Source organism: Atractosteus spatula, chromosome 2 (genome assembly GCF_055471065.1).
Source record: "Atractosteus spatula isolate fAtrSpa1 chromosome 2, fAtrSpa1.hap1, whole genome shotgun sequence".
NCBI lineage: Eukaryota > Metazoa > Chordata > Actinopteri > Semionotiformes > Lepisosteidae > Atractosteus > Atractosteus spatula.
This window is the reverse complement of record NC_142707.1, coordinates 20,804,220-20,826,095: the sequence shown is the minus strand read 5'-3', so window position 1 is coordinate 20,826,095 and position 21,876 is coordinate 20,804,220. Positions and strand designations below refer to the sequence as shown.

At 38.5% G+C, this 21,876-nt stretch overlaps 3 protein-coding genes across 4 annotated transcripts in view; 1 reads left to right on the top strand and 2 right to left on the bottom strand.

The window, feature by feature from the left end:
* The window catches only part of cyp39a1 (cytochrome P450 family 39 subfamily A member 1), a 29,696-nt gene extending 27,287 nt beyond the window's left edge, over positions 1–2,409 (bottom strand). Inside the window, exon 1 of the mRNA XM_088906299.1 lies at positions 2,233–2,409. Coding sequence (XP_088762425.1) covers positions 2,233–2,409 — 177 coding nt within the window. The remainder of the gene's footprint in view (positions 1–2,232) is intronic.
* Positions 2,410–2,869: 460 nt separating this feature from the next.
* slc25a27 (solute carrier family 25 member 27) lies at positions 2,870–14,072 on the top strand. The gene is made up of 9 exons (XM_088904685.1): positions 2,870–2,972; positions 4,908–5,099; positions 6,612–6,696; positions 7,875–7,997; positions 9,495–9,607; positions 10,829–10,913; positions 12,041–12,133; positions 12,882–12,984; positions 13,068–14,072. The coding sequence occupies exons 1-9, from the start codon at positions 2,870–2,872 to the stop codon at positions 13,137–13,139; spliced, it is 969 nt and encodes a 322-aa protein (XP_088760811.1). The 3' UTR covers positions 13,140–14,072.
* A 212-nt stretch (positions 14,073–14,284) lies between these two features.
* LOC148839425 (uncharacterized) lies at positions 14,285–21,826 on the bottom strand. 2 transcript variants are annotated; one of them, XM_088904675.1, is made up of 6 exons: positions 21,525–21,825; positions 20,656–20,693; positions 18,520–18,544; positions 16,320–16,757; positions 15,451–15,576; positions 14,285–15,271 (listed from the first exon to the last, which is right to left on the bottom strand). In XM_088904675.1, exons 1-6 carry the CDS (start codon positions 21,542–21,544, stop codon positions 15,061–15,063), a joined length of 858 nt encoding a protein of 285 aa, XP_088760801.1. In that variant the 5' UTR covers positions 21,545–21,825; the 3' UTR covers positions 14,285–15,060. The 2 variants fall into 2 exon arrangements, with proteins under 2 accessions (XP_088760801.1, XP_088760807.1); XM_088904681.1 differs by lacking the exon at positions 15,451–15,576 and having other exon boundaries at positions 21,525–21,826.
* Positions 21,827–21,876: the final 50 nt, after the last annotated feature.

Genomic DNA, 21,876 nt, shown 5'->3' with positions numbered 1-21,876 from the left:
ATGAGAGACACAAATTAAATAAGGAAGACTTTATTACTGCTTTGTTTATTCAAGGCTATTAATTACATTTCACTCATCTGTTGCTGTACACAAAAAACAGTATGACAAACATACTGTAACATGCTTTTTCATGTTAAACAGGATTCTTTCAAAGGATTCTTTGACTAAATTTAAATTTGGCAATACCTCTGTTTTTTCAAAGCTTCATACTATGAAATGTCTTTCCATATACAAAATACACCACAGGTAAACAAATATTTTGCAATGAATTTCGGGTAACTCCCTTCAGGTATTGTGAGAAGGGTGCACAAAGGGGCCATCAAGGGAGCTTGTAGGCACCCCTGTGAAACCAAATTACAAACAGGACACCCTAAGCCCTTGCAGACCCAAGTGGGAACGCGGTTATGACGGGCATGAGGCCGCAAGTGTACATATTGGGACACAGTTTGTGATCCACTTACAGACCCCTTCACCATAGTTTAGAGCAATGCTACCTGGCTACCACAGAAGAGCACTGTGCTTTTGATTAATTTTTAATTTGTCTTTCTCTTCTGGTGTCATGTGAAGTTAACCTTTGATATGCCATGAGGGGTTTAGATGAAGGCTATTTGGGTTAGCCCTTAAGAGTAGTCTACTTCTGATTAATTCAGACTGACATCACGGTGTGTAAAAATGTGTGTGTAAATGTCACACATCCATGCCCAAGAAGATGACTAGACTACATGCTGTTATGATGCGGCGAGCCGATGGAGACAGCCTCATCCTGTTGACTGGCTGATGATTTCAAGTGCAGCTGCCCAGTGAGGGCTCAGGAAAAAGTCAGGAGCAGGAGGAGACAGCTGAAGTGGGTAGGTGCCTGGAGACTGGCGGAGATTGCTCATGCAGAAAGAGGACAGGGGGAGATACTGAATGATGGTGATTAGGATCTGACAGGACGGGAGGCGAGTGCAACTATCCGAGCAGATGCAGACACAGGGACTGCACCACCATACAGGATTCTTACAGGGAACCGTGCTACTGGTCGGGTGCTCAGCACGAGATAAGATTAGCTTTGCGGAATCCACTACCTTGGTCAGAAGCACCTCAATGACAGAGCACAGGATCAGTGGCAGAGCAGGGTTTGAGTAGGGTGGCCTGATGAATGAAGCACCCGTTAATTGGATGAGAGGGCTGGAACAACTGCCCCTAGAGGAATGTGGCTTCCCATGGGAATGTGCCTGGTTTCTAAGGAAACTGAGGGCTGTGAACTCTGATGCACCCAGGTACACATACTGTACAAGATAAAATACAATTTCTGTCTAAAATACAGAGTTTAACTGCTTGTTAATTCTTCCATGATCTTATAAATACAAGGATAGAAATAGAAATCTATAGCACTGAGAATCTGACATACAGTACTGTATCACTTCTTTTAAAAATGGATCATTTTGTTTCAGAATCACCAGCGACTTTCAGACTATGAGACCTGACTGATTTGTGTCTTGTCACTGAAAATGTTTTCCTTGATTAATGTTATAATGTTATACAGTACCTGGAGCACAGTTTGCAGGGAGTAAGAAGCTGTTTAGAGAATGGCTTGGCATCTGTAGCAGGAGACCTTGAAAGAGTTCATGCAAACAGGCTGTCCTTATTTAAAGAATTCTGATAATAATTAACATCATTATTAAAAAATTTCCCAAAATTAAATATACTCTTCTCCACAACAAAAGATGGGGATTACTGGATGGAGAACAGTTAATGGAAGCTGTCTTTTGTAACTATGATGTTCACAGAAAATAAACTTAAAATGTTTAGCAACTGGTTAGAGCTGTGACTTTCATTCTATTTTTTTTTAATTCACACAAATATTTTATGTTGGACACGAATCAAACGTATGGTAACCGGTACCGCAAAGACATTTAAAAAATTGCAAATAAAGTACATTAGACTAGAGTAATTAAATACCTAAGCACATTACACGGACATCGCACTTTCATCAATGTAATGCATACACAGGTCACGTTCACGTCATTCTGGGTGATGGTGTTTGGTTGAATTAAGACTGAATTTTGAAATAATAAGGCTATATGTCATTATATGTATATATGTATTATATGTCATAACATATAATAAGGTAATATTGTAAAGTGTAAAAGTTTAACAGTACAAAATACTTGCAGTTTTCTATTCGCGCAGAGCAGGACTTGTCAGATTTTAAAATGACACATATGATTTCAGAAAAACAAAAATTACCTTGTCTGTAGCTTCAGCTATGAAATTCAGTGGTGCTTTGCCGAACTCGAAGGCAGCACCGATCCACGGAATCCATCCTCTAATAACTGGGGGGTAGTTCTGGTTTCTTTGGAGGTTTAGAAAGTACAAGTAAAACAAAACTATCGACACGGACAGAAAAAGTATTACTAAATCCATCGCGCCTCATTGGTGTCCTTGCAACAGTTAAGTAGCTCCTATAATTCTTTTTAAAAAGTGACTAGCGTACAGTCATTTTAATTTATTCAACAGAGGCATCAGGATACCAACACTCTACTCATCTGCTCCAACCAGCAGAAAGCAAGGCGGAGTTCTCCTTCTTTACTATGCAGGTAGGGAAATGTAGTTTCATCCAATACCTTCTTTTCATTTATAGACTTACTGTTCTGTGTCATTGGAACTACAACTGAAACACTGACTTCCTGGTGGTGAATAATGCGCAAGGTAAAGGTCGAAGGAAGCTCAGTTCATCTAAGTAAGCGGTCTGTCAGTGAGTAGACTTGGTGCTAAGAATTATTAGTAGAAGTATATCATAGGACTTGATTGTGTTTTATTTGTTAAAACATTGTATGAAGATTTGAGTGGACATAAACGGAGACAGGGAATTGAAGATTTCCAAATGGTGCTGTTAACAGAAGAAAACGAACCACCTGTCACTGGGAAGTGGCCCCGGGTGACAAAGTTTATTTTGTCTGCTTGCGCGGCTGTTGTTGCTGAAATAGGTATACAGTAACGAAAAAATCGATATGGTCTGATTTGTTACTTCATCGAGAATCTTTGTAAAACATCAAGCTTTGGTGATCTTGAACAGACAGCAGCATAATACATTAATAGAAAAAAGTGCAATTTAACTAGTAATACATAATATTTCTTAAGTCATGGAATGTGCCTTAAATACGCCCCTTTTACATTTCCGTAAAAGTACTGTAACTATACATTGTTCTTTATATAACGGAGTTTAACAAGTTCCTGCTTTTCCAAGGGCAAGGAACTCATTTCTACTGTTTTCAACAAGATACAAAATGACGAACATACAGTAATAACAGTTTAACGTGTCAGGTTAATGCTGAGAAAATTCACTCTTGCAGTAATTCACAGGTCTGCAATTCTGACATTGCTCACTATAAGCACGAACAGTAACTGCAGGACAACACCCTGTATTAAGGCGGTGCACGAGCCTTTGTAATTTACAGTAGCTGTCTTTAATAGTGCAAGTACACCACATCACAGAGATAATAAATACAGATTTCGTTTGATTTCGTTTTTTAATGGTATGCTCTGATATTCCCTATGTATTCTGTCGGTGCACTTTATAAAACATGCGGAACATAACTACGAAATATTTTCATTAACTGCATTTTGTGTCCTTTTATTGACACAAATAATTAACAGATTTCCCAAACCGATATTTCTAAATCACAGGCTATTTTGCAAGCGAGATACTGTACCAGCTATTTAAAGTATATTAGTTTATTCCAACTGCATTGCCTACTGTAGATAAAGCACATACTGGTAAATGTATTGCTTTTTTTGTTTTATTAAAATAATTTCTAATATAGCTGGAGGTCATAGAAGTGAAATGGCTCAATACAATGCAAGTGAAAAAACCATGTAATATTATTTTGTTTCTCTGTAGTACTCCATGTAGAAGGTGCTATATTAGTGAAAGTAATTGTTTCAATGATTACTGTATTAAGGGAAGAACAACTCGCTAGTGACCTTATCCATCCGTGTTTTTTGGTTTCACAAACCCTCTTTAATAAACTGATTGTGGATTTCGCATATAAAGGCATCTTTTATTAATTTCTTGTTTGGTTCATGTTTATAGCACTGTTATCCTACTACGTTCTTCTTGTAGTTCCTTGTGATAATAATAATTCCTTGCACTTACTGTATATCGCGCTTTTCTGGACACTCCACTCAAAGCGCTTTACAGGTAATGGGGACTCCCCTCCACCACCACCAATGTGCAGCACCCACCTGGATGATGCAATGGCAGCCATAGTGAACCAGTACGCTCACCACAGCTACCAGTGGGGAGAAGAAGAGAGTGATGAAGCCAGTTCATAGATGGTGATTTTTAAGAGGCCATGATTGATAAAGGCTAGGGGGACATGTGGCCAGAATGCCGGTGTAACACCTCCATTCTTTTCAAAAAGCACCCTGGGATTTTTAATGACCACAGAGAGTCAGGACCTCAGTTTTACGCCTCATCCGAAGGATGACACCACTCTACAGTATAGTGTCCCTATACTGGGGCATTAGGACCCACACAGACCTCACAGTGAGCGCCCCATATTGGCCCTACTAACACCTCTTCCAGCAGCAACCTTAGCTTTCCCAGGAGGTCTCCCATTCAGGTACTGACCAGGTTCACATCTGTGATTTGTGATGTATCTTTCACATAATTTTTGTATCTTACTGCATTAGATATATTCACATCATTTTTTGACAGTGCTACTAAATATTTACACTTTACAATATATTAGTCTCAGTTACCCTAAAGCATCATTTGTCATTTCCATTTTAAAAAAATGTCGTATTGTGACCTTGAAATAAAGACGTCAATAAATGAAATAATAGGATCTCTGTAGGTGATGTAGTCCACAGTGATAACTGCTGGAGGTTTAAATTTGACTCATTTTTTTCTCCAATAGTCACTTTCCCACTTGACCTGACAAAGACACGGCTGCAGATCCAAGGTGAGACCGCACTCCGTCGCCATGGAGATGGAGGCCACAAAGGGACACCATACCGGGGAATGTTGTCTACAGCTGCTGGGATTGTTCGAGAGGAAGGTCTGCTTAGACTGTGGCAGGGGGCCACACCAGCCATCTACCGACATGTGGGTATGTACTATACAGCTACTGCAACAGAGATTCCTGCTGCCAACGGAGAAAAAGCGGCGTGCCTATGCAGAAGTATATATGGCGAGTTCACGAAAAGTGAAATGAACCTAATGTATTTACCGTACATTCTTACAGCAGTACAAAATGGTGCAAAAAGAAGTGAAAGTCACTTACTGTAGTCATAGCTTCTTATGTTCTAATTCTGAGAGCAGATTTGTTTGTTTAATCATAGTCACTGTAAACAAGCATGGTTAAATAACCTTTCATGACCCCTACTCTCCTCTCAAAACTGGGCTTCATCAGACGATTAGATTTAGATTTTGGATTTCTGTATCCCAATTGCTCTAGGATTTTAAGATAATGTCAAGAAGTGTTAGGAGGTTTTGAACAAATAAGCATGATGGAACTGTTGTAACAGAAATAGAAGTTCTGGATCCTGAGATGAAGTTAAACAGATGAGTTTATTGCATGCAAGGAACAATAAAACCGAAGTCTTGTTCCCCCAAGGAACAACAAAACCGAAGTATTGTTCAAAGTGCCGGTACAAAACTTCCAGTTTATTTAGCCCTCTTCTGCCGCTTCTGACATAGCTCATTACTGTGGTAATATCCCTTTTCTACAGCTTCTGACGTAGCTCATTACTATGGTAATATCCCTTTTCTGCAGCTTCTGACGTAGCTCATTACTATGGTAATATCCCTTATCTGCAGCTTCTGACGTAGCTCATTATTATGGTAATGGGGGAGGTCACGGTGTGCGGACAGTTCACAGACTTTGGCCAAGTGGTCAGGGTTATGTTTCCTTCCCTGGGGGGTTTCCTAGCTGGCATCTGGAATCGTTATCAGTTATCCTCCTTTCCTGCCATAACTCTAGCCTGTTACTTAGAAGTCTTGTCCTCATGCAGAAAGGAATCAGTTAACCCCTTCTTCACATCTTGTATCTTTCTTCAGAACCAATTGGCGTTTATAAAAAAACAAATTCAAGTTTGTTTCAGCATCTTCTATATTTATAGAACCAGTTTGGTTTGTTAGCCAGATCAACATGGTTGCTCATCTGATGGATGTTTATTGAGTGATGTTCTTTGTTGCACAGTAAAAGGTACAGAGAAGGATTTAGATTTAGAGTTGAGAGGTCATCACTCCATATGAAACAAGTAAGATGACAAACCCACCGCAGTTGGCTTCTTCAAAATCAACACTGCGACACAGAACCAGAGGCCACAAGTGGAAATAGGGCTCTTTACAATCAAGAGTAGGAGACACTTCTTTACCCAAAAGGTTGTGGGAGCATGAAACAAGCTATCCAGCCATGTGGTTGAAGCTGATACTTTGATTTCCTTCATGAAATGGTTAGATAAGGTGTTTGGATCAATTAACTACTAACTTCCAAACTCTTGTTTGTAATCTTTCTTATGTTCTTATGTGGAGTATAGAGTGGACAAAAGTGGAAAAAAAAGCTGATTTTTGTACTTCATATATAGTTATTTGGAATTTGTTGTGTGGGGCTTTTCAGTGTATTCCGGGGTCCGGATGGTTTCTTATGAACAGCTTCGGGAGTCATTGCTGGGCAGGAATGAAGACACCACTTTTCCTTTTTGGTAAGAGAGTAAGCCATTTCAGTGTACATACTGTAGATTATATATTTATTCTTGCAGCACTGGATCTGCACTTCACTATATTTTTAATTAATAATGACATAGGAGAAGTCTTAAACAACAATAAAAATGATGACGTTATAATTTAACAAAAGCTTTTAACACCCTGCCCACATTTAAATATGCTTATGTGTTGTTTTATAGCACAACCTAGTGAATACAGTATATTGAGAATTTGTAATGAACAAAATGGTAGATGACAATGCTGTAACTGATAAACATACCTGATCACATGTGAACAGGGTGTGTAAAATCTGTTCATGGATTTATAAGGTGTTCAGTGGCTTTCCATACTTAATGATTTGCAAGTCAGAAAAGTCTTGACAGATATATTTATTGGTACAAGAGACTAATCTCATTGTCTCAGGCAGCAATGAGGAAATGACTTAGTTAGTATTTGGTAGTCTACAGGTAACAGACCTCAAAATGTATCCTTTTATGTAAATTGTGATCTGTTGCATATTGTGTTGCTTTTGCCTAAGTAATTATTTACTGTTTTCTAGACAGGTTGCGTTATATAGTTTCAGTAAAACAATTCTCCAGTGGTAAGTTACAGAGTGTCACATAGGCTCGTGTTTTAAATTTTTCAGGTCTGAGGCTTCAGAGCACTGTCACTTGCTAATTTTGTGTCCCTATTACACTCCCTTAGAGCTGCAGCAAAATCTTTTTTAAGTGATACTTTCATTTAAATTAATAGTCACAATTTTGGAGAAATGCTGGGCTGAGTAGGAATTGAGAATCATGCAGCATGCACGTACAGTAAAATGGTTGGCGATTAAGAGGTTTTATTTCATTAAGAATGATTTTTCTTTCTGTTCTTTGCCCACACATTCACCAGCTGTATATCAGCTGTATATCCGGCATTGAAACTCTGTGAAACCTACAGTGCCTTACAGGAGGGCTAATACTGATTGGAGAACTGACATACTTGTCAGTTTTGTCAAGCTCACAGGCATTTATTCAAAACTAGGGCTAATTGAGCATCCCTATTTTAAGGATTCCATATGTCTGTTGGCCAATAACGTGACCTGAACTTGTGACTGGGCTTGAACCAGTGTACTAGATATACAGTATAAGACTAGGCCACTGGGGAAGCCCTGTAAAACATCTTTGTCTCACAGGAAATCAGTACTGGCAGGGATGCTGGCTGGTGCGATCGGTCAGTTCTTTGCCAGCCCGACAGACCTGGTGAAGGTTCAGATGCAGATGGAGGGACGGCGCAGATTAGAAGGGAAACCGCCCAGGTGAAGCCTGCAGTCCATAGGGCAGCTGACTGCTGCTTCCTTAGGCGTTTGCTCACTGTACAGCTAAACCAACTTATTGTTTAATTCGAAAGGCTGGTAACAGGGGCACGCGTGATATTTCACAGATTGAAATCCAGCTGCTATATAATGACCCAGTGCTCTCCAGTACTGGGTCATTATATAGCATGAATTCTACATTTTTCACCGTCCATTTTAAAATTAAGATCACTTTATTGGCCGTATACAATTTCTTGTATTAGGAATTGGTCTTTTCGCGTACCCCAGCTTGCTCTCCATGAGACACACACACACAGGGAGAGAAGCTTGGGGTCAGAGCGCAGGGTCAGCTATTTTATACATATGGCCAGAAGCCATGTCACTCTGCAACTCACAACTGGCAACCCACTGAAGCAAAGCAGGCGTGAGCCTGGTCAGTACCTGGATGGGAGACCTCCTGGGAAAAACTAAGGTTGCTGCTGGAAGAGGTGTTAGTGGGGCCAGCAGGGGGGCACTCACCCTGCAGTCCATGGGGGTGCTAATGCCCCAGTATAGTGACAGGGACGCTATACTGTAAACAAGCACCGTCCTTCGCATGAAACGTAAAACCAAGGTCCTGACTTCCTGTGGTCATTAAAAATCCCAGGGTGTTTCTCGAACAGAGTACGGGTGTAACCCCGGCGTCCTGGCCAAATTTCTCATTGGCCCTTACCAATCATGGCCTCCTAAAAATCCCCATCTATGAATTGGCTTCATTACTCTGCTCTCTTCCCCACTGATAGCTGATGTGTGGTGAGCGTTCTGGTGCACTATGGCTGCCGTCATGGTGGTGGAGGGGAGTCCCTGTTACCTGAGTGGAGTGTCCAGAAAAGCGCTATATAAGTGTAAGCAATTATTATTATTATTATACAGCACCCCTGGAGCATTTGGTGTTGAGGGCCTTGCTCAGGGGCCCAACAGAGTAGGATTCCTCTACCAGCCGCGGGATACAAACCGGCAACCTTCCAGCCACAAGTGCAGATCCATAGCCACAGAGCCACAGAGCCACCGCCCCACCCCTGTTTGCTTTTGGTTGCGTGTGTTGGGGTGTTTTTGTTGGAAAAAAGCATAAATTCAACACACTGTAAACATCATAACTAGCCACAGAAGAGTGTTTTAGAAAAAAAACAGTACTTCTGTATGTAAAAAATTAATGTCTTGAGCTTTTTATTTAAAACATTTATCATCTTCATCCTTCTGCGTTTTTGTGACTCATATGTTTGAGTGTACATTGTATTATTTTGTACAGCAAAAAATGCTAAGCTGTGTCTCACATTCCAATCCTAATGCATGGAACAATATTTTGCAAGCACTCCCTTAACTCCTGTCATATGCCATTACTATGTTTTACCTAACTAGCAGTTCCTTTCTAGCATGTCCCAATCTTAGGTCTGATCAGCTCTGAACCTCTTGTGTTTCGATACTCCTCTCTTTACATGGACTGGCCTATTGTTGTTTCAGAATCCGCGGATTGTACCATGCCTTCGTGAAGATAATTTCTGAAGGGGGTATTCGTGGACTGTGGGCAGGATGGGTTCCAAATGTACAGAGGGCTGCCTTGGTCAATTTAGGAGGTACAGCCAAAATGTGATGAGATTTTAATCCCAGGAATAAATAGAGAATAGTGTTGCAATGTATGTTTGATCAAATTCTTTATCAATACCTAGAGCAGGGGTCTTAAACTGTAAACTGTACTACAGGTAAAAAGTTACATGTAGTAGTTGGTCAATTTTTATAATTTGTTGAATGATTGTAATGCATCCAACCAGGCTCCTAAGGTCATTTATAGTTAACTGTACCTTCAAAGAAGTGAATGTAATGTGTAACTTCAGCTTTAAAAGAGATAAGATGTTTCCATGAGAAAGATCCTAAACAGTGTATATACAGTATCTAATACAGAAAGATTAATGGATTTCTCAGATTGGAATAAAAATCAGGGGACACAAGGCCATCCAGGAACTGTGTTGGAGAGTCCTGGATAAGAACATTTATGACATTTGTCCTTGGACAAAGCAGAAGCTTCAATCAAATTATGACCATGCAGGAATTTCTGTAAATTCTAAAGCATAATGTATAGTGTTTTTCCACTGTAATAATATTCAGTTCTGTGTAGACTAAGTGTGATCTTAGTATACTTAGTTTGCCTACATGTACATGTACTGTATATCCTGATTAATTTTTTCATTGTCTCCATTAACCTCTATTACTTCAAGGCACATTTTCCTGCTTTCCTGATTTCTGTCTTTAAGCCCTTCTATAATATTTCTAGTTGCACTGACAAATTGGCTAATTACAGTTTTATTTCTTGGCAAATGAGACTTAAAAAAAAAATCTTCAGGTGGCAAAACATCATAGCGCAGTGACAGAAGATTTCTTACATATATTTTCCATAGTTTTCATCTTCTAGTGAGGTATCAATCTTTTCTTGGACAACTTGTCACATGAATGTCATCCCACTAGGTCTTACCAATCATAGCAGGGGGGTGGGGGTGGAAGTGAAATTTAGAGATAACAGTTTAAAATGGCCAGCATGTCATAGTTAGATAGGAGGAAACCTGAGAAAGAACAGGCAAACTCTGCACAGAAGATGCTGCAGGGCAGATTCAAACCCTGGACCCAAGATTAGTGAGGCAGGGGTACAAACAGCCACTCCACTTTGTCTATGACTAGCTTCACAATTTTAAAATGTAAAGGCTGTGCAAGTCAGAAACTGCATTCTTCGTGAAGGCCAGAATGCAAAGGACTTACTCTATGATCACAAGACAGTGTATAATACATTATTTCTTTGTTGTCAGATCTTACTACATATGACACAATAAAACACTTTTTGTTGAGAAACACATCAGTGGAAGACAACTATATCTGTCATGGATTGTCAAGGTAATTTCTTTGTGAACACGTTTTTTATTCATTTTTCAAAACACAATTCAATACAAAAATGAAAAAAAAACATTCTTCTAATGAACCTACTCCACCCACCCCCCTCATTAGTGCTTGTTTCCATGTTTTTTGTTATCTTAGGACACCTAAAATGCAGTGTCAGAAGACTTTTTATTATACATTTTTAGTGAATAATATATTCTTAATGTTACTGTTAAAACACTTTAAACCATTTATACTCCATGGACTACTTCATACAATGTACCTCAGAAAAATTGTTTTTTTAAAATGGAATTCCCTATTGATAAAGCATCATAACAAAATAGCAAGTTGACAAATAATCAGAACTCTGAAAGCTTTTTGGTGGATTTCAAGTCTTAATGAATCTGCCGCTTCTACATTTGTCAGCTGTGACCTATCACTTTATTTGTGTCTGTTTTGGAAGGACAAAATGTAAAAAAACATGTGCTGTGGATTAGTACCTAAAGTAAAATCCAGTCATGTCACAATTGTTTGTGCAATCACATTGCTACTAGCATTTTGATGGAGATTTAGGAAAATGATCTGATTTGTTGAAATACCTTTCAAAGTTGTGAATTAAAAGATCTATAACATAAAGGAATTATAGTGATTTTAGCAGACAATAAAAGAGGGAGGAATTGAACATGTGTTACCTTAATATCTTTAATTTAGAAGTCTTATGTTTTGTGGTTGTTTTAAGGGTGAAGATATTCAGATTTGAGATTGATTTTAGTGCAAGTAGATATGTGTAGGTAACAGATTTCAATGAGCAATCCAGTATTAACCACTTAGAAAGGCTAGTGTGTGAGCTTTCATGTACAGAAAATATACTGTACATTAACAAACCAGCAGGACCTATTATGCAGGACCTATTATGCATGCAACCCATGTAGAAAACCCTACATTTGAACAAGACTCAATGATCTTGAATCATTGATTAGCATGTGAAAACAATCTTCATATATTTTGCTTGTTTTTTCAACTGCACTGTTTACAAGTGCTCCAATATGGTCTCATTTTTTAGACCTGTATATTCATGTGGTCCTTCCGTTCATCACATGCAGTATAGGAATTATGGCAACAACTCAGTTTTACTGTTTTGATAGCATATCCTCAGGTCTGGTAGCAGCCATACTGGGGACCCCAGCTGATGTTGTAAAAACCAGAATTATGAATCAGCCCAGGGATGCACATGGGAGGTGAGTTATTGTAGAAAATAAAAATATTTTCTTGGGAGAAAATATCAAGACTGATTTAAGATGATTCTGTGGTATTGAATATTGATACCTTTGATCTTCGTACAGAGCCAAGACATAGTTCCACGTGCAACAAAGACAGAACCAAGCACAAATGGGATCAGGCATAAACACGTTTGACACCATTTTGTTTAATATCTGTATTGAATGCCAACATGCAGTGGACACACGTCTCATGGAAGAATTGCACAGTTCCACTGGGTTTGCTCATTTTATTACCGAAGAGCTCAGAACTTATATATCTGATTTTTTAAACATACAGTAGATGTGAATTTCTCAGTGCAGTAGAAAAACCATAAGACTGTGTTTAAATGGCTTTGTATATGTTCTCTCAAACAGTGAAAGGAGAAAAGTCCTGAATTATCCCATCTGTGAACTAGTTTCCAAGATCTCTCAAAACATACTTTATATTGGAACAGGTAAATGTTTATTCCATGCTGAAAAGAAAAGAGACACAATGTTTCGGCTTGAAGACACCTTGACACCTAAAGAAGGCTCCACAGCCAAAACGTTTTGCCTCCTTTTTTTCCTCTCAGCTCGGAATAAACCTTTACCTATTCCTTTGCAGTCTACGCATGCTGATACAGCTACCTACTTATACTTTGTATTGGTTTTGATACACTGTTCCATGGCAAAGTTGAGAAACTGCTGGTTGCTGAAACTAGCCTATTTTTCTGTATCTGTTTCCTAGGGGTTTGCTCTACAGGTCTTCTACTGACTGCCTCATTCAATCGGTGAAAGGCGAAGGATTCATATCTTTGTACAAAGGATTTATACCCACATGGATGAGAATGGTATATCGTATTTCTTCTCGCTAATTAAATTAATGACTTTCTTTGCTAACAGGTGCTCATTTTTCCTTGTCTTTCTTTTGTAGGCTCCCTGGTCCTTGACATTTTGGCTTACCTTTGAACAAATTAGACGAATGATAGGAGTCAGTTCATTTTAGAACCTTCCATTCATGTACAGTTGGAGTGCAATTCAATCGATGCTGGCAGTTTCATCGAAAATCAGGAAAATGGTCTAATTTCTTGAAATACCTTTGAAGTTGTGAATTAATTGATCTCACAAATAAAGGGATGTTAGTGATTTTAGTAGAATAAAAAGAATGGGAAGGATTATACAGGTGCGACTTGAATATATTTCATTCATTTGATTTAAAATTTAATTTCAGCATGATTTCTTTGTACTTTGAACTCAAAAGCAATAATAGTGTACCAAGTCTTAATTGTTCCTCTGTTCAAAACCCCATCCATCCCTTTGATAAATACCTACTGTATATGTATGCCCACAAGCTGGAATGTTATTGCTGTGTTCATGGTTACCACTGCAAGTCAAAACCAGACCTGTTTCAAGGACTGTGATTTCATCCAGAATTTAATGCTGTTAATTTTACATTTAGTTGCTGTTTAAGAAACATAACAAAGGTTCCACACGAGAGGAGGCCCATCTTATAGAATTGCTAGAACTGCCAATTGATCTAAGAATCGCTGCAAAAATATTTTGAAAGGAGACAGGGTATCAGTTTCAACTACATTACTGAGTCATTTATTCCCACAGCCCTCCTGTTGTCTTATTTTCTGTCATTAAATATGATTCTGATTATTTAAATGTACTGAAGTTTCAATGTGTAAGCTGTAGCTTCACTTCATTGTTATACTGACAGAATGTGGGAATCTGAAAAAAGTCCAAAACGTTTCTGCACTTTAGTTAGCTAACCCAAAGGTATTATCAGTCAGTGTTATATATGCTGTGTACTCATCCTATTGTGTCATGGATATTGGTACTAATTTTGGTTTAAAAAGCACAATTCTAGTTTATTTTATGCCGCTGGTTTACATTACAGTGTGCAAGCCTGTATAAAAATATTTCACGTCTTTGATTCTCCATGTCTAGCAGGATGTTTGTCTAAAAAATAAAACAGTTGTCTTTTGGAACAGCAGTGTGTCGGTGAAAAACTAAAATTTCTTAAAAGAATGTCTCTTGTTCTTTTGTGAAATGCTGAAGCTGTGTATAATTCATGTTGGGACCACCTAAGAGTATGTCTCTCTCAACCTCACTATTTCAAGACATCACACAGAGGAAGAGGAGTAATTGTGCAAATGTTTAATGAACAAAATACCATTTTATTTTTTAATATACTTTAACATTAATTACATAATAATAATAAACTTTATTTTATATAGCGCCTTTAAAGGTGGTTTCTCAAAGCGCTTTACAGGATGACAACAACAATAAATAAGAAGAATACACAAGATAAAACACAATTACAATATATAGAGGAGACCGTGGATGGTGGTACTAAGAAAAGCAGAGGGGTGAAGAATGAAACCAGTTAAGTAAAGGCTTTTCTGAAGAAGAGGGTTTTAAATCTGGATTTGAAGGAGTTTAGAGAAGGTGACTCTGATATCCTTGGGGAGAGAGTTCCAGAGCTTGGGGGCATAACAGGAGAAGGCCCTGTCACCCCTACAATGTAGACAGGCTTGGGGGACAGTTAGGAGACCAGAATTAGAAGAGCAAAGGTTGCGAGGTGGGGAGTAGGGCGATAATAGTTCAGACAGGTACTGAGGTGCCAAGCCATGCAGAGCCTTATAGGTGAGCATGAGGATTTTAAAGTCTACACGGAATTTGACAGGAAGCCAGTGCAAGGACTCCAGGATAGGAGTAATGTGAACACTTGCACTATAGACCTGGTCAGGATTCTGGCTGCTGAATTTTGGACATACTGCAGTTTGTTCAGAGTAGATTTAGATACCCCAGTGAGTAGAGCATTACAGTAGTCAATTTGAGAGAACACAAATGTGTGTTGATCAGCTTTTCAGCCACAGTGATAGATGTTACTATCACTATCATGCAGAAAGAACGTGTTTTTAATCTTCTTTCATTTTTGTAGTGTTGGTGTAGGCTGCCAGGTAAGTAACATATTCGCCTGACTTTAATTCAGCAAAGGAGGTGTGCCGAAATAGGGGCCGCTGCTGATCATCGTAAAGCAGCCAGTCTCCATTCAGCTTAATACACAGAACCATATGGTTTGAGTCTGCAGTGATGATGCCAAGCAGGAGAAACTGAAGTTCAAACGTCCTGCAAGAGAGAGAAGGAAGAACCTCAATTATCCCAAAGAAATTTTACATCATGCATTATGATTGTCAATTTTCCTCCCTTTCATTTGCAGTCATGACTTTTATTCTTAATCCCTGAAGTTTGGTTTAGCACCAAGTTGATTTCTACTACATTTATGTTTTGTTGGTTTTAAAAGTTACCTTTCGTAACAGTCGCAAACATCGGATTCAGGAAAGGCATTTATTCTTCCTTCCACATCCACTAAAATGAGTGTAGGATTAAGTTTCTTTCCAAGTGCCATAACATCACCAAAGTCCTCAAATGCACTGTTGTATTTAAAGAAATAAGTGGTTCATTAGTTAAAAATATTTGTTATTTAATCATCAATAGAAATTTTGAGAATCTAGCCATAGCTTTCCAGATGCCAATCAGGTGTCAGAAATGATTAAATGAGATGAAATGCTTCCATAGATTAGAACAGAGTTTAGAGCTTCCATACGTAATAATAATAATTAATAATAATTGCTTACACTTATAATAATAATTCTGGACACTCCACTCAAAGCGCTTTACAGGTAATGGGGACTCCCCTCCACCACCACCAATGTGCAGCCCCACCTGGATGATGCGACGGCAGCCATAGTGCGCCAGAACGCTCACCACACATCAGCTATCAGTGGGGAGGAGAGCAGAGTAATGAAGCCAATTCGTAGATGGGATGAATATAAATAAGGATGAAGACAGATTTTGAATTCCCACGATATATGTCAGCTATTTTTCAGGATAAATATTTATCTTCCAATAAATATTTATCTTCCAATGTACTAATATTTTATATTAATGTATAATATTTTAAATAGTTCACTAGTTGAATCATTGCAATAAAGTCGCTAACACTCGTTATGGTACTTGAAGATGAAAGATGCTGTTAGACTAATGTAATGCTAGTTTCATATTCATCCTTTAATTCCTTTGTCACGTGTGGCACCTCTTTGTGCTACTTAGCCGAATCAAAACATTTATGCCCTTTCTGTAACTGCGTTTTAAAATAACTTAAATTTTACTTTACCTCAGTGTCATCTTGAAAATGGCATCTTCAAGGTCTGGACTTTGTCGTTCATTGTCAAAATAAAGAGTTGCAATTCTCAGGTTTTTAAGATTTGGAAGGTGATCTTTAACATGGCCACGAATATTAATATATTCACCTTCAAAAATTTTTTTTTTACCATTGCTGAGGATTTCTAGATTCAAAATCCATAGAATTTTAGCTTCATTATACTGTGAGAAGTCTATAAATGTCATAACCGCCATGATTATGGGGTCCATAAGCAAAAGATCTCTTATCTGGGGTTTGGTTTTGTAGACTATATGCAAACCTGTCAAAAGTGAGTCTAGAACACAGGTATTTGACAGCTTTAATCCTTTATACTGGCCACCACATAATATGTAATTAAATGTTTCCTTTGTTACTAACTGAAGATCATCAAATGGTGAATCTTGTAAAAATCTGTAAAGAATAAAACAAGGATTCTGTAAATATTTTACAACAACTGAATAACATAGTACATGTGTAGCGGCAAGGCTTATTAATAAGACAGAATTAAGTGTTGCTGTGCTTTCCTAAATGAGGCCCCATCTCTCTCTTGCACCACAGAGAAACTATGCATCAAGGCTGATTTAAGGTTTCTTTTGATAAGGGACAGCTCCCAAATGGGGATGCACTTAGCTAAGCCTGGCTATCATGATCAATGGTCATCCATTGGCGCCTATCTGTCTAGGGAGTGCCAGATGGACATCTGAACTGCATTCCTCCATTCCTAGGTGTCAGGAGTAAGTGACTCATATCTCACCTTGATCAACCAATCAGGGACTGGTAGGGCAGAGTAACCCACGTGGGACTCTGATGCCCATGAAACTTTCAGCCAATGAACGAGCTGAAGTTCCTCCAGGTAAAAACAGGCAACACAGAGCTCAGAGACTACTAAAGAGACGAATTCTAAGGAGAATTCTGAGGAGAATTCCAGGGGTGCGAGACAATTCCAGGGCAGGACGGCCCAGGAGCAGAAGGCTCCCAAGGGCAGGACATTCTCGCAGAGCGCCTCCTGACCATCCTGAGACTCAGCCCGGACAACCACGGAATGGCCAGTGTGTCCGAGTGCCAGAACTTTCCTCTGTTCTAAGAGTCTAGAGCGGAGGTTGCCACGAGTAACCAAAGGATCCACCCGAGGTTAGCATCAGCAGCAAGCCTCGTGAACAGGTCGGAACTGTGGACAGCTGAATCACTATTCAGAACTAGTGCTTCATCAGGAACGAACCGGTCCTCTTCCTGACCTGCTGGGACCCACAGTCATCTTTTCTCCTGTGCACAAACTTTGCTAGTTAAAGCCAACACTAACTAGCCGGTCAGTGAGCATCAGCAGCGCACCGTCGCAAGCCGCACAGCACAGCCTGGCACGGAGCCAGAGAGCGCGGATTGGACAGCAACAGCCTGCAACTGTTTCTTTGTGCCCGCGGGAGATCTGAATCCCCAGAAATTGGATGAGTATTCAACTTCAATGCATTACAGCTCGAGAATTCAATTGTTATCCCAACCAGTTGATATCAATTTAATTCCTAAGAGTTATGTACTTGTTTTGAGTATCCAATGTAGAAGTTATAACAAAGTTAATTTACGAAACGGTCTAAATGAATGATATACCGAACGTATGTCCTCTTGATATGTGTAACTCTTTGTAACTGAATGAATATACTGTATATCTTTTGTATTCTGATAACCCTCACGATAAGATCTGTTAGGTTTACATGCATATTCTATGTATTAATAAATGTATCCTCGTGTATTAGTACCTGTGTGTGTGCGCGTTGTTTGAGTTATATCGCAAGGTTGGATTCTAAAGCCATTAAAAGAATCATTTTGTGATTTACGGCTACAATTAATAATTGTCCCCGTAAATGCCCAAACCCTACAGAACTGGTGCCTCGTGAGAGCACACTACACATGTATATTAATTAATCAGCCATGAAGCCTTGAAACCTTTCCAATAGTTTTAAACCAAGAAGAAAAGAAACACTGAATGATTTTCATTACCTCTAAAAAAAATATTTTCACAAAATGTTCTGCCACACATTTTTAGTGATTATTTAACCTCAAAGAAACACGACAACAAAATAACCACTATCAAGTTTAATGGCACTTCAAAATATTCTCATAATCCTATCTCATATTTTACTTAAGGCTTTAAGACTGCACAATAAAATGATGTACCTACCTCAAATTGTTTCTCTTGACTTCAGCTGTAAAGAAAGGAAAATTAAATCATATTAGATGTGTATTATTATTGTGCCTGGTGGGATACCATGCCAGTACATCACAGGGCAGACAGACAGAAAACTCACACCAGAGACAGTTTTCTCGGGAAGCACTTAACCTATCAGTTTGTCTTTTGATTGCGGGCGGAAAGTGGAGCATCCGGAGGAAACCCAAATGAAGTAGAACATACAAGCTCCACACAGACAGCGCCAGCACTCCAGGAATTGAACACAGGGCCCCAGTGCTGTGAGGCAGTAATGAAAACCACTGTGCTGCCCATATTTATAATTTATTATAATATTTAGGTGGTTTGGAACTTAACACTTTCTCTTTCAATAGGTTCAAAACAGCGGAACAAGAAAATCTGTTTCAAAAATTCACCTTTCAGCAGGGAAATGATGCAAAGCAAAAGGCCAAGAGACCACGGAAGTGACTTAAAAAATTAAATAAAAGAATGTTTCTGAGTGGCCAATTCCTTACCTATTTCAATTCTATGGAAATATTGAGAATCTATGGAAAAACTTGAAAAGAGCTGTAGAGAAGCAACTCTATATAATGGAAGAGAGCTTGAGCAGATCTACCAAGAAACATGGGCAAAAACATTGCACCACATCAGTGTGCAAAGTTGGTAGAGAGCCAAAAAGACTAACAGCTGTAATTGATGACAAATGTGCTTTCATCTCAGTTCACAGATCTGAATACTTATGCAATCAACATATTTAATTTTTTTTCTATTTAGTTTTTGCTGATGTTTACTGTAACTTATCATTCCCTTAGAAGTCTTCAGTGTGAGCATTTTGGTTTGGAATAAAATATTGAAAAAATGTATATCCATCATAACCATCTCACAAAATAGGACAAAAAAAGGACACGAAAGGAAAATGTGTGCAAAGTACTGTGTTATCGACTTTTTTATTTTATTTTAAGGATAACAATTTTCTCCTGATTATATTATATTCTCCTCATTATTTTCATAAAACATTTTTTTTTGGTTTAAAAAAATGTGGAGCAGGTGTGTCACCCGATCAAAGCACTTTTTAGGAGCACTGTATTATCATTTCAAACAATGTTTGAGCAGACAACACTGGAATGCAAAATCCAACCCATACTGATTCCGTACTAGTCCTGACAACCTACACTAACAGTGTGTGCAGTGAATCAACATTACAGCAAATGCACAGCTCTGCATGCAGTTCAATTTTGTTTAGAGTTCAAGTCCATTTTAAAGGTATTTACGCATAGTAAGCAAATAAGGATTTTCCTCACAGATATGTACAGAATTCAACTAGATAAATGTTGTGTCCTTAAAATTATTTTTTCATTCGTAAAAGACCATGTTAAATTTTTTCGTGGCACTAGGAATTGACAGTTGTTTTTAGAGGGTCAAATTGAGTGGTTCAGGAGCTACTTTGTGAGGCTCAGAGTGAAAGACAGGTGAGTGAGACTCCTCATAGTGTGCTGGGAGACATGGGTTGAAGAAGCGGGCCACTATCTAGGTTGCTAAGCAAGGGCATTTGGAATGCTCTGGGTAAATGCAGAGCTCATGGAAGTGTTAGGGTGGCCTTGGAGAGGAAACCTGTTGCTTTGAGCTGTTTACTCTCATTTCATCTCATCTCAAGCTACATGAATCTCATTGAATTTCTTTTACACGAGCCTCCAATCCTACAGTATGTTACTGGGCTGAACAATGTATAAGTACAGTATTAAGGCTCTGCCAATACTAACTTAATAACTTCACACACACTTCTGCAAGGCTTTCCTTATAAAGCCTTGTAATTCTTTGTTTCACTGAGAACACTCTTTACAAGACATCCTGTGAGAAGGCAGTCTTCCTGTGCTGTAATAAAGCCTATCAACTCTACTCTGCTGTCTCTGCGTTGCCTAGCCTAAACTCCTGTGCCTTCATGTCTGAGGCACAGAGGGGTGTGAAGGAGAACCAGTGAGAGGTAAGAAAAGATGAGTGCTTGCAGATTATAATATTTAGATCATAATCTATAAATTACAATGACAGGGAATGTTATCGAAGACACCATTGATAGGTTGTCATAAATACAGTTACAAATACTCGCCATAAGCAATGCAAAAGAAGCTTTACCTTGTGATCTGAGATCATTCCAGAGTTTCTCTTTAGAGCTAAAGAGAGAAAACAAAACTTTCAATGTAATCTCTTCTTCCCTTTTTAAAAAATATATTTTTTAGATTGTATTTTTTACTGTTTTCATTATCATATAATTCTGCACTGCTCTTTCACACAGGTGAGTATGTTTGAGGTATGATATCCACACAAATAAAAATCATACCCAACCAATTCATTTTCACAGTGGTCAGTGTCACTCCATGAAGTACAGTGGCTCATACATGAACTGTTTTCTCACCACTAAATTCTTATTTGCGTGTTTACAAAGCAGCTGTATGTGAATTGGTATAAAATGCAGTAGTACCTGTCAATGTATGCCATCTTCCATTTTTTTTGCACAGCTACTCCAATCAATCGTGACAATTTTGAATATTGAATAAAAGTTTAAAGCTTTTTCCCCAAGTGAATTTGTACAATATATTAAACAAAAGCTAAGCAGGGACGTACTGTACTAATTCATACACTTTTTGTACTTAACTATTGAAGAGGCAAACTGTTCAAACTTTTAGCAATCAGTGTAACAATTACTGTGTTAGGAATGATAACATTTTGCTTTTCATAGAATTGAAGTAATCGCAAGTAGATCACCAGCAATTTTCAAGCTCAAAAACTACTAAGTTCATGTCAGGGTTTTTTTTTTTCGAGCCATGCTTTTAAAAGCTTTAGGACATATTGAAAAAAAAAGTACCGAAAGGTTTAAGCATGTACTACAAACATTTCTAGACAGGTGCTGTGTGAAATAGACAAGGATTACTAAATAACAAGTCCAATAAACATCACAAACACGAAAAACATATTTTAAAAGCTGTCCAAAGAAATATTCATACCTTGCAGAATTTGGATCCATGTCTTCAGCTGGAATGTTAAACCACAGTTTGCAGGCTGCCTGGCCTATTTCCTGTTTCTTCTTCTGTTAAATCTTACGTTTAAACTGTAAAGATTTATGATGCACGACATGTTCAAAACCAAAGTTCAGCTTTGTGTAAAAACAGCTGGAAGGTACTATATTTGTTCTTGTGAGCAGTAGTGCATTTAAGATTGCATAAGTACCTTTGTTAGCTTAGAAACTTTGAATGAAGGTTCCGAAAGTGAGAAAGAACAAAAAGAAAATGCCACAGGAAGTGACATATTCAGATCTTCCGCTGGAATTCCAGCTAGAGCTGTCAGTAGGATTCTAAA